General features: G+C 39.9%; 1 protein-coding gene across 1 annotated transcript in view; it reads right to left on the bottom strand.

Annotated features, from left to right (window-relative positions):
* Positions 1–4,198: 4,198 nt before the first annotated feature.
* Positions 4,199–14,944, bottom strand: part of LOC104539525 (ecto-NOX disulfide-thiol exchanger 1-like) — a gene marked incomplete at its 5' end in the record, with an annotated part of 40,841 nt that continues 30,095 nt past the window's right edge. The window contains 3 exons of the mRNA XM_010183080.1: positions 4,199–5,153; positions 8,107–8,192; positions 11,101–11,203. Of these exons, the coding sequence (XP_010181382.1) occupies positions 5,022–5,153; positions 8,107–8,192; positions 11,101–11,203 (321 nt within the window). The remainder of the gene's footprint in view (positions 5,154–8,106; positions 8,193–11,100; positions 11,204–14,944) is intronic.

Here is a 14,944-nt window from a genome sequence, read left to right as displayed (position 1 = left end):
ATAAGCGCAGTCCAAGAGGATGATTTTTTCTTAAGCATCAATGTTATGTATATAAAAGCACATAAATTGGCAAGAAGTATTTACCAGCCAGAGGTCTGAGAAAATGGTTGTAATGTGACTATGGTAGGATTGCAGGAATGGTCTCTGCTATGTTTAAAGGAATATACTTGTTATTTTTCTCTTGCTGCTCTGCAAACATCCCTATTGAGAGGGAGTACAACATTGGAGTCAGCCCATTAAGTCTGAACAGGCACAATGTTTATTACCCAGTGTCAGGCAAAACACTTAATCAAATGTACTCTGAGCGTATCCATTTGATTTTGTTTACAAATTAGGATTTCCATGTATTCAGTGCAATGAGTTTATGTACTCAGAGGATCTGCACCTTGTAAGCATAATTTCCTGATTTAGCTGCCTTTTTCAGTTGACTTTCTTGTTTTTGAAACATGCAGTTTTAACTCGGTAAGTAAACAGCCACCCTTTGCAGTCCAAGCAGTCACACTGGCTGTGCTCTCAGAGAAGGAATGGCTTCCTCCAGATTGTGTCCTGCTTTGTAGGCACTTAATGCTAATAAATGTAGGAATATTTCTTTTTTTCCTGAGCATCTCAGCATTTGCTTCCAGAAGAGATTGACTACAGAACCAGAAGGAATTTGCTGCTGTTTCTATTTAAGGGAAAACATTGGGTAAAAGAGCTGCAAATCTTATCAAGGTAAATAGAGTGACACAGACAGGAAAAGTTGCTTCTTTCAACAGGAAAAGGATTATAAAAGCCTCACACTTCAAATGCTGAGGTCTGAGATGCATTTGTTGAGCTCCTGTTTTGGGGAAATGAACAGAATGTGATGCAAAGTGGACATCAGTCTCACATCAGACCTGGCTACTACTGGTACTGGAGTTACAAAATAATCTATCTCCCAAAGCAACCGATTTCTTCCCCTGTTCCTCTCCCCAAATCTTGTTCCCTACATCAACTTACATCAGCGCAGAACATTTTTGTCATACTAACACTGGCTGTCAAAGTCATTCTGATTTTAAATAAAATAATGCTTGCAAGACCAGAATTTTGACTTAAACAAACCACCCAGAATGCGCTTACGACAATTTTTCTGGCTTTAAATTCCACAACATTTACTGTACATGATGTGTAGTTAAATGTAGCATAGCTTGATGCAGGATTTTCTCTAAATCTCAGTATAGCTGTTCCTTAAGTGAATGTGATGCTCTCACAGTCATGAACATACAAGTTTTGCCCGAAACATGCACGCTTCAATAAACAATTAGGCTCCATTATGTGCAATAGCACGAGGCAATATTAGAAAATTCTTTTTTAGTAATGGGGATAATGCAGTCGTCATCAAACATTGCTATCTCTTGTGGGCATAAAATGCAGTTTAACAGAGGTTACACTCATGTCCCTTGAATGTGCAGGGTGAAATGCACATTTGTCCGAGAGTTTTTGCACAGCATATCTCTTAAGCCTTCAAGTGGAAATCAAATACAGGGCAGTAAGAGGCTGGCTCTCCAGACTGATAAAAGTCAACTCTGCCACCACTCCAAGACAATTCAAAGCTGAAGACGAGCTAAAAAGCTCTCCTGGGAGAACAGGAGTTCAGGCCAACTGCAAAACACCCTCGTCATGTTTGGTCAGTTGGGAACCAAATCTTCTCCTCTTCCACTAGTCCCTGTTTGAGAAGAGGGGACACCGCTATAACTTTCTGACATAATTTCCAGACACATACCAGGCTGTTGCATAGTTTCACCTCTTGAGCCTTGAGCTTGTGGTTAGTCTGGTGATGTGGTGTTTCTTTGGTCCATCCTTTTCTTTCTGTCTTTCTCACTACTATTGTCAGGATCCTGCTAACTGTAAATGAGTTTGAGTCTTTGCCAAATATGTGTCCTCCTTCAACATGACCAGGAGAAACTTGCTTTAGGTCTTGCACTGCCTCATTTCACTAAGTACCACTTGACCACTTCTTTCTGAAGGAAACCATACTGACTTCTGCTGCAGCTGATCAAGCCTCTGTTCTAGTAATCAGGATAAAGTGACACAGAGAAAAGCCAGTCTTCTTTTCCATCATACTGACTTCCTTTTTTGTTCTAAGTAAGTGGCATCATCTCATGTCATTTTCACAACTTGCTTTTCTGCAATGTCCAACAGCACTAAGAAGAGCACTGTCACCCACAGCCATGGCTGCAGGGGTTTACAGGCATCCTCCAGTGGTACGCTTCAAAAGGAGTGCATCTTTATAGGCTATAAAAATGGCATCAGATTGACTCACGCTATTGCTCAGACAAGCTGACTAAAGGGTACATCACCAGAATGTAATGTTGGCTTGCAGAACATCACTATCTTCTCCACATATCAGTATCATATCTGCGAGAGATGTCTTTCAAAGGTGGCTTCCTTGCTATTCATCCCATTGTATCACTTCAGGACCCCTACCTGGATCCCCCAAGGGTCATCACAAGGACATTTCAGCAGCTAAGAGATGAAGCTGAGCATTTTAATATCTTTTCCCTCAAAGCCAATGAGCACACAATGTTAAAGCCAGTTCTGGGGCTTCAGTCTGATCCTCACGAGGATCCTCACAAGTTTCAAGGTCTCAGCTGATACATTACAATATTGCAGGATCCCTACATGCTATTTATACTTACAGTTTATATCTTCTATGGTGGTATCTGAAGACCACTGAAAGAAGTTCCCTTTTAGCTGGTACTACACAAGGACTAAAAAGTCACTCTCCTAAAACACTTATGGCCTAGACAGGCAGGAAAAACCCAGGAAGAGAAAACACACAGAGTAAATATGATTATTAGGTTACAAGTTTCTGTCAGTTTTAAGATGTTTTGTGGCTATCTGGGATGAGAGTTGCTTTGTGAGAGGAGACAAGCTAAAGGATAAAAAGGAGGACACGAGAAAAAAGGGAGGACAGAATATATAAATAAGTATGCCATGAAGAAAGCTGAGGTGAAAGTTTTCTCACATCTCTATTCCCCAGCCTAAGTGCCGTCCATACACATTTATGTTATAGTACTTAAATAAGAGCTGTCAGACCTAACACATTTTTCCCTGAATTATTCATAAATCTGCAAGATCACAAGAGAAGAAAAAGTTGCTATTTGGATTAAACTAGTTAATTTTCATTAACTTAACTGGCAAGTAATTACTAGTTTCACCCGAATAACTTACCTTAACACAGGTTCTGTAGCAGCCATAATAGAGATGTAAGTTCTTTAAAACAATTTTTGTGTGTAATGACTGAAAGCGTAATTTTCTCCCACAATAGACCTGCTAAGCCTCTTTCTTTTCCCCTTTTGTACACAATTAACATTTAATATTTCTATATTCCAGGTAGATGCCAGAAGAGAAATAGGTCCTAAAGCAGTCATCATCAATAGCCATGTAGGAGAGGTCCGTCGTGACTAATTGCATTTGACGCTAACTACTGTTTATTGAAGAAACTGAGTGAAACATCACTCTGATGTGTTTCTGGATACTCCCTGCATCTGTTGCAATTTGCCACATTTCCTGCTGTTGGTGCCCCACTTCATGGGGCCACCTCTCTTGTGGATGGTGCCTAGAGGTGTGATTTGGAGAGCGCAGCTATTTCTTAGCCAGCACCATGCTAAGTGCTGTACTTAAGCCGTTCTTTAAAGTAGGGTGCTGGGAGAAGCGACACCTTCCATAGTATCCTGGGTTGGTTGATACACACTCTTCTTCAGCTTTCACTGAAGGCTCCTACAGGGATGCTGGAGTACTGTGAATTTGGCAATAAATCCTAAATAGTAATTTATGTCAACGTCCCTACTGAAGGGACACTACCAAAAGTGAGTTATTCTATTCCCTGCCTCGCCAAAGGCCAAAAGCATTAGTTGGGAGTTAGGAGTAACTGATTAAATGCATCATGACTACCCAACCCAACACTGAAAATGAGAAATTTGTAGGTGTTCATTTTTAGCCTAGCTGCTAGTTTAAAAGAGCCAAATGAAATCTGTTCAACTAAACAAAGGTCCATGCCAGTACTTCCTCTACCAATATTTTAATTTTTTCAATTTTAGCTAATATTGCAAACTCTTTTTTGACTCCTAATTAAATTAACCATGTCATCTACAATTAATAGTTTGGGTAGGAGAAAGACACTTGCTGGATTGATAAGAATTCAAAAACATCAGAAGAAAAAGCTGTACAAGCAATATGGTAGAAGTCATATTTATTGATAAAAATTAATATATCTGCTATAAAATTTGTAACAGTAATGCGACTGAATATTTATTTTGATGCATAAACCTGAATGTTACATACCAAATACAATACAGTAACACTGGTTTCCTCCTTATTTACATGTTTATGAAAATTGATATGCAATCCATGTTAAAAGAACTTATAATGGAGAATAATTACATTAGAAAAATAATATTCTTGATAAAGCATTCTTGAGGACTCCAATCACATTTTCAGGCCTCTTTCAATAAGGCAAAAATCCCTGGTACAGCATATAACTTAATTTACAAAATACAATAACATCAGACACATCTTCAAGTTTTCTTTTGGTATGCTTTTTCTCACTGTAAAATTACTCAATTTTCTTACTAAACAGAAAGAACTTTCAATAACAAAACTTAATGAGTTCTACTACATATTACATAGACATCGCTGTAGCTTAGCGACCATAACCGGGCAATCTTTCTCTTTAACTGTTTGCTCAATGAGCTTTTCTTAGATGTAGGACATGTAGTATTTTGAAATCATTATGACTGTGGTATCTTTCTTCAGTTTTCATAGGAAACAGATCTGTCACTTTTTGAAACTTTTTAAAAAATTTTTATTTTATTTTAGGAACTGGTGCACAACTACATTTTCACTCACAAGAGAACGTCACAAATGTAACTAAAATTAGGCTTGGATAACTTTGAAAACATACTACTATGTGCCCAAACCCAAATTTCTTACTTTAATACTTTATAACCCTGCCATGCTCTAGGAATTCTTCTTCTGCATAGCTTCATTACTAGTCACAGTCAGACAGTTTTAATTCCTTCAAAGGCACAAAACTTCCACCTCTTTTCCAGTGTTGCTCCTACACCAGTGAATTCTTGTTTAAACATGCGTGGCAGTCTCATCAAAAGCATTTCTATCTCATTTGCAGAGATCTGAGAAAGAGAGAAAGGTAAAATTAAAGTGAGAAAGCTGCCTTGTAGACTGGAAAGAGGAAATATGGAGAACAGAAATAAGGCGGAGGACGGAAATCCATTGCAGATGAATACAACCAATGATTATTATTTTTACATTTTTTTTAATCTTAGTCTGTCATGAATCTCCAGAGTCCAAAGGAAGTACAGATTCATTGCAGGGCTGATTCTGCTTTTTTAAGTAGTGTCCCACTGTAAAAGAGTTACAACTGTGCTACATCAGGGCTGCTCCCTCACAGTGTTGTACAAAGCCCATCTAAGAACTATGGTTGCAGGGATGCTTGTAAGGAGGAGGAAGCAAATGGGACCTTATTCTTCCTTCTCATCCTGTGAGCTCTTGAATCCTTCTCCTCCCAGCTCCATCAGTTTTTCTCTTGCAAAAAAACTAACACAGGGATTTATTTTTAATTAGCTCACTTTTGTTACTTAGGGTTGAATATCCACGGAGCCATCATCTCCCACTTTGACCCAGTTCAATAGCCACAGATAACAAACCGGTGAATTTCCTGACTCAGCATTGCTCAGAATGTTTTATGGTCTTGAAACCTTAATAACTGGTCACATTCCTAATGGGAAAAATGCTCTCATTGCAGAAAACACTTTCACAAAAGCAATCTTTCTGGTATAATAAGTAGGGAAGTCAAGAAATGAACAGTCATGGAAAATGAACCATTTTATCCTGCAGCTGCTACTTCTTAAGTGATGGTCGGGAAAGGATCAGTATAGAAATCTATGGGTGCTGCCTGTTATCCGCAGATATCTCCATGGTTTGATAGGCTTCTCTGGCAATGATGACATTTCTGCTTATTCGTATGAGAAGAAACGTCCTAAGGTGGAAAGTTTTACTTTTTAAAGCAGCACATAAACATAAAATATGCTGAATACACCTCATTCCACCGAAGGGAGGCAAGGAAATATCTATCACTTCGTATTTTCCTGAAGACATGAGTGAAGCAGAGAGATTAAATGATTTGTTAAATGTGGCGCCTAAAATCCGTGTTGGAGGCAGTCTAAATTACCAGAGTAATCAGGTCCATCCTTTACGTGCTCTCATGGCAGTAATGGATAGCTGGTTACCTTTGGGTAATGTATCTGAGCTCTACACAGAGCCCTCAGCCCACATGGGTATGCTGACCTTATCAATCCTGCTCAGGTGAGGAATGACAGGCTAACCATGGAGAGTAACTGAAATTAATCTCTGAGATTGCATCTCTGGATTGCGCTATTAAAAAGTAATTTTTTGCTGCAAGCAGTTAATTCCAAAGTAAACCAGTGAGGTCAAATTTTGTAGCTTGTGTTTGTTATGCAGGAGGTAAGCTGAGCTGTAGCTGTAGGGGTTGGTACGTTGTTGCCTCAAAGAGATGGAGACAATGCTCCTTCCATGAGGTCATGTTTGCAAATTAAGGGTTTGATCCTGGCAGCCTTGCAGATGCCAATAGGTTATTCACATGTGCAGAAATTCAAGAACAGAGTCCACAGACACGCACAAGGCGGGACAGCAGCAGTGAAGGAGGGAAAAGTTGAAGAGCACAGTGGGAAGAAGCAGAGAGCAGCAGGGCTGGAGCCCGAGGAACCGGTTATTTTAACTGATTGCCATTGTCACTCAACAGGTACAGAGCTGGAGGGGCCAGTGAGGGGGAAAACAGGTGAAATGTAGCCAAATGCTGTGTGTTAAGGAAGGGCTTGAAAGATGACTGAGGAGATTGAGCAGATCAGGGAATAGAGAAGCAGCTGAGAAATGGTTGCTGTTGTGAAGCTCTGGATGTACCAAGTCTTGATAAAAACATATATATATATATATATATTTAAATTGAAAATCACCCGTTTCTCACGTCTTTCTACTTTCCTCATCCTTCACTCCCTTTTTGTTGTGGGTAAGACTGTACTGTAAAGCACTAGCAAATCTGAGCTGTCATGGACTGAAGATGGTGCCTAAGAACCTCATCATCCTTCCTTACCCCTCCATGCAACCTGTCTTGTTTCCAGTGGGCTTCTGGCTCAGAATCAACTCTGCTTTTAGCTATACATTTTTCCATAGAAACAGAGGAAGGATCCTCCCAGGGGCATGAAGCAGCCCATCAAAGTAGCCCATCACAACAGCTGTAAGGTCTGTAAGATCTTGGCGACCAGTGGCATGGCTGGAGGAAGTGTCCAGGAGCAAAATTTTCCTAGGATCAATAATCATCCCACAAGGAGTGCCACTCATGTTCTGAGCCCAGGTGCCCACCATAGCTGCATCCTGACTCCATGTTGCAAATTCTGGGCAAGCACCATCATCTCCATGTCCAGTGGAAGTACTGGCAGATGTGGATCAGAGCTGTGGCTAACCACAGGGTGACCCCTGCATCTGCTAAGCATCTCTAGCATCCCACAGAGCTGTTGTTTAGCACTTAGAGTAGCAATCACTTGATTGAATCACAGAATGTTAGGGATTGGAAGGGACCTCAAAAGATCATCCAGTCCAATCCCCCTGCCGGAGCAGGAACACCTAGATGAGGTTACACAGGAAGGCATCCAGGTGGGTTTTGAATGTCTCCAGCAAAGGAGACTCCACAACCTCTCTGGGCACACAACTTTTTGAAGCAAAGGAATCACCTCCTAAAATTCTGCACATTTCAGTGGCCATGGCCACACCCGCCACTTGTTCTGCTTTCTTTGTCCTCAGCTGTATTTCAGGATCATGTATCGTAAAATCAGCTGCTAGTCTCTGCCACTTAAAGAATAGCTAAATAGCACAAGGCAAAGACCTCAACACAAGCACGTGCACTGTAATTTGCGAATGAATAAAGACTGCAAACCCCAAAGCCCCATATCCCATTATCTTTCTAATGGAAACGCATGGAAAGTTTAACCTGCAGTAAAGAATAATACAATATTTCTATAGAGAAAACAGATTTTGATTAAATTTTTTTACCCTAGAGTCCAACTGCTGCATGTAAGACCAAAGATATTCTATATTGGCTCCAAAAGGGTGGACGTGAAGAAATGTGGATATGATACCTGTATTAAAAACAAATGCACACAAAGTATTGAAATCACCTCAGACAATATATCATTAAAATAAGCAAAATAATTCTGAATAGTCGGTTCTTGCAGGTTTTTCGGTATGAATGATGACACTTATTTTTCTTACACAACCCAATAAACTTAAGAAATTGCACATTTTTAATACAGTCATAATAACATGGTAAACACAATAGCTCATCTTCAGGAATGACAGCAGTTAGCAAGTAAGTGACCAAGATAATATACTGATGAATAAAGGAATTTCTAAACAAAGACTTGCTGGAAGCATTTCAACTACCAATTTTATGCTTGATTTACCAATATAAAATTGTGGATATTGTAATGGTAAAATTATTGCTTTTTTCCCCTTCACTGGATGCTCTGTTGTGAAAACGTTTCATATAATTTTGTCAGAAACCTCACTCCCTCAAATTTTTCTCGTAATTGCGCTGATGCTGGTTATGAAAAGTGTTTAATCCATATTACCCCTAACTGCTGCTGAAGAAAACACAAATCCTTTATGACATATTTACTTATTTACTTTCTCTTAAAAGACAGTCAGTTCTGTTTGTCTTCATTGTTATTTACAGGGTTGTCATAAAAGGTATGGGAATAAAAGTGGCTTAGGAGGAGTCAGAATGTGTGTCTAGAGATTTTTGTTTCCAGTGAAAATCAAGTGACAGCATAATAATGATGACCATAGAGAACAAGATTTGGGAATTGCTATTAAAAGCACTATCAAATTTATCCTCTTCTAAACAAACAATGAAAATACAAGATGGCATGTGTGTTACTTACTGTTTGGGGAGAGTTGAACTGTAAGAATCAGAGCAAATATTTTCAACTCTGTTTGGATGGGTTTCTTAGCTGAACCACCCTAGGGGAAGTTCCTTATATTTAAAGCATAAACACCAGGATTAAAAATGCTTACAAATGACAAAAATGGGTCACTGTATCTTGTGTACTGCAGGCCATACTGCTTTCTTGATGCTGAATGAATTAGGATAATCTTGGATTTCATTTTTCTCCAAATACTAGCCATGGTTGAAAATGATAAGCAAAATTTAACTCCAGTTAGACTGGCTTCCCTCCCTCATTCTTCCAGCAGCATTTACAACCTTGTAATCCTGCAAAGGGAGGAGTGTGTGTTTGATTTTATACTATGGTGGGTCCTAGCAGAAGTTGCTGTCTTTGTGCTGTGTGTGACCATAAGCACGCTCACAAGAGCTCTTGAAGCAAAAGCCAAGGCCATCACACTTGGATGGGCTGGCTGGAAATCCAATTTGTATTCAAATTACACTTTACCCGTGGCATTACGTTTGTTATGTGTGTTCCCAATGCTTTTCAATTCAGGATGTTCAAAGCCAGCTCTTCCATATGAGGTAAATTAAAAGTAATTTGAAAATATTTTTTAGTTATTGACTGGAGTTCCATGATAACTTTTTAGTATTTTTTTTTTATGCTGTTTTCCTCTAAGACAATATTGAATTGTGTAATATATAGACAAACTTAGTGAGTGGATGGAGGCAAGGCCTGTTTTTTCCTTGCCACATTTGAACATGCCTCAGAGGAAGAGAGAACGTGAAAGCCATCTTGAGGAATCTTTTGCCTTTGAACTGTGACAATGAGCCAATTGTTGGGGTATTATGACCAGTGATATCTGGACTGAGATTTCATTGTTTATGTGAGTGTGGCACTGGACAGCTGGTGGATGGCACCCACTTTGGGACGCTGCCACCACTTGTTAAAGTCAAATAACGAGTGACCTAGAAAAAAAAAGTTTGGTACTCTGTTCTTAAAATCTCATCCTTGCTACCCTTCTCACGAAAGTTATCTCTGAACAGATCAAATACTGTCCATTGCAATAAAAAGTTCCAAATTTTATTATAGCAAGTTAAATTAAATAAATTCATACATTTCTGTTCAGTCCACTGTTCCACATCTCAGTCACAGGAAGTCCTTTAAACATTTAAATACATTCTTCATTTTCAAATGACCTTTTTGGTCTGACTTGTGTGAAACCATGCCTGAGCAATAAACCAGCAACTTTCCTGGTGCTTAGCAGATGCAAATGAGTTGTATTTAAACAAATTACAGTAGTTTTGGAACGATCACCTACTGGGATATTGCTGATTTTGTGAAAAGACCAAAGAAATGAAACCTGCTCTTTCAGGTCAGCATTCCTGTGAACGACAACCATGCCTTAGGGAGCACTTTGGACTCCACAAAAACCTGCCCCACTGAAAACAAATGCAAAAAACCATGCATGGACATAAATGGGGCATGTTCCCTCCAAGGGTAGCATGGTTTTATTCCTGTGTGGGTAAATGCTAGGTACCAGTTAGCTGGCCCACTGTCTTTAGGTTTTAGGCACTCTTTAAGAGTTTAAAGATTTTATTCTAGGTAGAGGATATGACAGACCTCGTGGTATTCTTTATAAATATTCATATTGCTAATTCCCTCACCTAATGTCAAAAGCATAAATCTGGTTTGCTTAATACATCCAGTATACATATTTTTTGCTTGGTAGTTTGCTAATATTATTTCCATCTCCATCTCCTTCACCACTTTGTCTAGTGATCAGATAACAAGTTACAGAATTGTAGCTGCTAAATCCTGATGTAAATAAAGTCTTCATACATTCATGCTGCAAATCTAAATGCAGATCCTGCAATTTTTTTCATACCTCAAATCCTTTCATTATACTTTGCAGAATTTTTCAGAAGGGAAAAGTTCTCTTGTATTTTAGCATTTGTCTTACTAAAAACCATTATGAATACAGATGAAAAATAAAATATGTTATTTTTACTTTTATTTGCATGAAGATGCATGTAAACACATATGCAAAACAAAAACTTGTTAAAAGGCATTTTGTTCTCAAAAATCTTTGGGGTTATCTTACCTATTAATAGTGCCTCTTTCTCTGATTTTAGACCCGGGCTTCTTTTCTCTGAATTTTTTTCTCTGTCTTGGTTGACCAATGCTACTGTCAATACATTGATTTCCTATAAAGTTTAAAAAAAACCAAACAGGTGGTCATGTAGATACCATTTACTTGAGTTAAAGCTGTCTGCTTCCTTTCAACTCTATAAAAAGAGATCATTACTTTAATTCACATCTAAAGACAAGACAATTATAAATAATTGATTTGTTTACAGAATATTGGACACTTTTTGAAGTACCTTTATGCCAAGAACTGCCAAGAATAGAAATTTCACTTGTGGAGTAAGGAATAACTTTGTTGCTAGTGCTTCTTTATTATAACAGCTTGAAAGATGTGCCATAAAGTGTGGAGATGGTCAGAAAACTCACATTTTCCAGCTATTAAAGCTGTAAACAAAGATTGCCTCTAGGGAACATGGATGGAAACATTCAGCTACAGCTATAAGAGTAAATTCAACAGTCACCAGCAATGTTTCTATCTACTAAAGCACAATCATCTACTGTGTTATACTCTTCAACAAGTGCCTGGCATGGTGTTGGCCCTCATCCCAAACAGTTCCCAGGCATGTCTTGGGGGTCAGCACATTTCAGGTACCATTTCTAACAGGTGGGTTGTATAAAGCTACCTTGTTTAGAGGATTGCAAGAGAGGCAGCCTTAAGGGCAAACAGCTCCTGCTTTGAGCAGCTTTTTCCGCAACCAGGTGGCCTGAACCACCCAAATCTCAGCCAAGCTACCATGTGTTAGATGCTCCATCAGAAGTAGCCAGGCAGTTGTGTGACACAGATTACTCTTCTCCTGGGTATATGTGAAGCAAACAAATAATCTCTATTTCAGAGGCATGTTAAGTGGCCTCAAAGTGCATTGCGCAACATTCAAGCAGATACATGGGCTGTTTCCATGGAGCAACTGATACACGGTAACTCGTTCCTTGGTGAGGCAGTGACTCAGGCGGCTGCATCTGCTCTGTGAAACGCTCAGCACTGCCATGCGAAACATCAGAGGCAGAGAGCACAGGGCTGGAGATGTGGTGGTGTGAGCTGGCACTGTGCAGGAATGGTGCTGTCATTCTGGTTGGGGGAGTCAAGATAAGCAGCTGGATGGTCCATGGGACTGGGCAGCCTTAAATGCAAGGAAATTTGCACCATTTGGTGTAATGATGTGGCCCATCTAGAACATGCACTCAGAGTAGTGCTTTGCTCCAAAGTTCTTGGCAAGCATTTTTGGCAATAAAAGAAAGACACGGGGCTTGGGTCGCTCTAGGGCATTTCTGAACGTGTGAATAATCCATGCTAAAAAAAGGTAAAAACTCAAAAATATGTCAAATGTGCCTCTTTATAGATGACTAAAAGCTTCACAATCTGTGAGACTGGCAAAAAGAGTCAGGCACTTCCTCATCCTCATTTTTTTTTAAAAAAACACCACAAAAATACCCCAGTGATGTACTCTGTGCTCTTTATAAGCTGGCTCCAAGGAGCAGCTGTCCCATACGCGGTGCCTGATTGCTCAGATGCATCACAGATTCAAACGTTCCCTCGTGTTGTGGAGAGGAACAAGTTGCCATGTGTCAGCTGAGAAACTACGTGCATTGCAGTGACGTACATGCATACGTGTATCCTGAGCCCTCAGCAACACAGGGCTCTGACAGATCTAAGCCCACAGTGAAGGAGGAGTGGGATGCATGGAGTCACCTGTGGTTTGCTGCAGTTGCAGTGGCCAACTGAGGCATGTCTCCTGGCCAGAGATCTACATGGAGCTGTGTACACGTAAGCTACTCAGCCTTTGCTGCCTTTTTAGTCAGCAGAAATGAAATCACTTTTTTCATCATGTATTTTAGTTAGACACTTCTGGTTGAAATAAATCGGACCTTAGAGGTGCCTGGTTTATATTCCTCTTTGGCTGCAAAAGGAAACTTACAGCATGGATTTAGACAGCTACAGGCAGGAGGGAGTCTGCAGCTCGAGAGTTGGAGTGATTCCCTCTTAAAATAATGGTGTGCTCTGAGAGGTACATCACCTTGACACTAACACTCCTGTAGTGTTGCAATGCACGAGGCACATTATAGCAGCAGGAGTGTGCTTTAAGTTGCCCAGTACTGTTGACTCCCCTCCTGACAGAGCCAAAGCAAATGCTCATCTACTGCTGGCCATGCCATGCAAGAACAATGTAAGAAAACCCAGGCAAGAAACAGAAATAAGTGCTTGCATGAATTTCTCCATAAGGGCAGTTAATGACAAGGGGGTTACAGATCAGAACAACAGAGCTGGATGACAGATTTCATGATACTGCAGCAGAAGAGCAGAGCAGCATATGCCACCAGAGCTTGTATAGGTTAGGATGTAACTTTTTACTCCATCAGAGATAGAAAAGCAGTCTAAAATTAACAATTCCTGAGAGGGGAAGGAGAGAGCAGAGAGACATGTATTCGATATAGCAGGCCCCAAACACAACACACTAGCAGCTTCAGATGGGATTAGAAGTTTTGTCAAGCAGTGATGCAGAGAAAGAAACTATATTCCCATTGGGAGCAACGAACAGATGGATTCTCATTTAATGACTAGATTTGAGCCTGTGCAGAACATTTTGTATGATTTATACAAAATAGGACAGTGTAAATGGATGCTAAAGGAAGTCACATCAAGTCTTCCTTAACTGTGTGTTGGGATGGAGGATAAAATAATAAATACTTGGTTATGGGGGAGCCCGAGGAAACTAAGAGTGGCAAAGATAGCTGCTCAGCAAACGACTGGCTTATGAAGAAGGTTGCATGTTCTTGAAGGTGTGAAAAGGGCAGGTTCCTGCCATCCAAAACTGCCTTCCTCACAGAAGATGATAAATTAGACAACTCTTACATATTCAACTGCCAAAATAAGCTTGCACAGGCCATGGGAAATTCCAGGGTGTGCATGGTCACGTAAAGGATTCAGTAGCAATGTTTGCAAGAATTAATAGTGATTTGAGAGAAATGGACATAATTGTGTCTAAAAACTGAGTTTGAAATTCACCCAGAAACCAGGCTAATTATAGCATAAGTGAGAACCTTAAGTATCTGACTACACATTGCAGATACAAATCTGGTACCTATGAAGCCTCTACAACAAAACCTCACACTGTTAATGTGCACATTTTTAAACGCACCACTTATGCCAACCCACAGAATACCCTTTAAGAGTACAAAGGTGAATGAGGCAATAACTAATTGGAAACAAACAGTTGGGTCACCTCTCTACTGATCACCAGGTGCCTGAGGAAAATTATTTAATATATGCTACATTACACATTCCCTTTCTTTCCTGGAGGCCATCCTTTATTTGGCAAATTATATTTTCTGAGGCCCTAAGCAGTCTCCTTCAGCAGGTTTCATTATAAAAGGAGTATTTTGCTACCATCTGTCAGTTACTGCATTAAAGGACAAGAACACAGCTGAGCATGTGCAAAACCAGTACTTATTACAAGCGAAATGACCTTCCAAGAACTAAATACAGTATGTGGAAGGCTTAATCCAGGTTAAATCACACCTGGAGATCATTAGGGACCGGGTCCTATTCATTATTCACAAATTATATCTGGTATCAGAGAACATGGAGGCCTGATTTGATGATCACAGCTCTAGAGCTGCTCAACATGAATGCAACCATTCTGTGTGATGCTCTCACCATTTCTGGCTTGGAGCTTATCCCCGAAAATGACATTTTCATCCTTCAGCAGATGATGAAAAGGCATGGATTTCCCTTGTGGCCTTGACAAACCCTGTGATTCTGCAGACACCCGTTGGAACCAGCATTTTGATTTGGGGCTCCCTGC

The sequence above is a fragment of the Mesitornis unicolor genome, unplaced genomic scaffold (assembly GCF_000695765.1).
Source record: "Mesitornis unicolor isolate BGI_N332 unplaced genomic scaffold, ASM69576v1 scaffold47664, whole genome shotgun sequence".
Classification (NCBI taxonomy): Eukaryota; Metazoa; Chordata; class Aves; order Mesitornithiformes; family Mesitornithidae; genus Mesitornis; species Mesitornis unicolor.
This window is presented reverse-complemented; position numbering and strand designations above follow the sequence as displayed.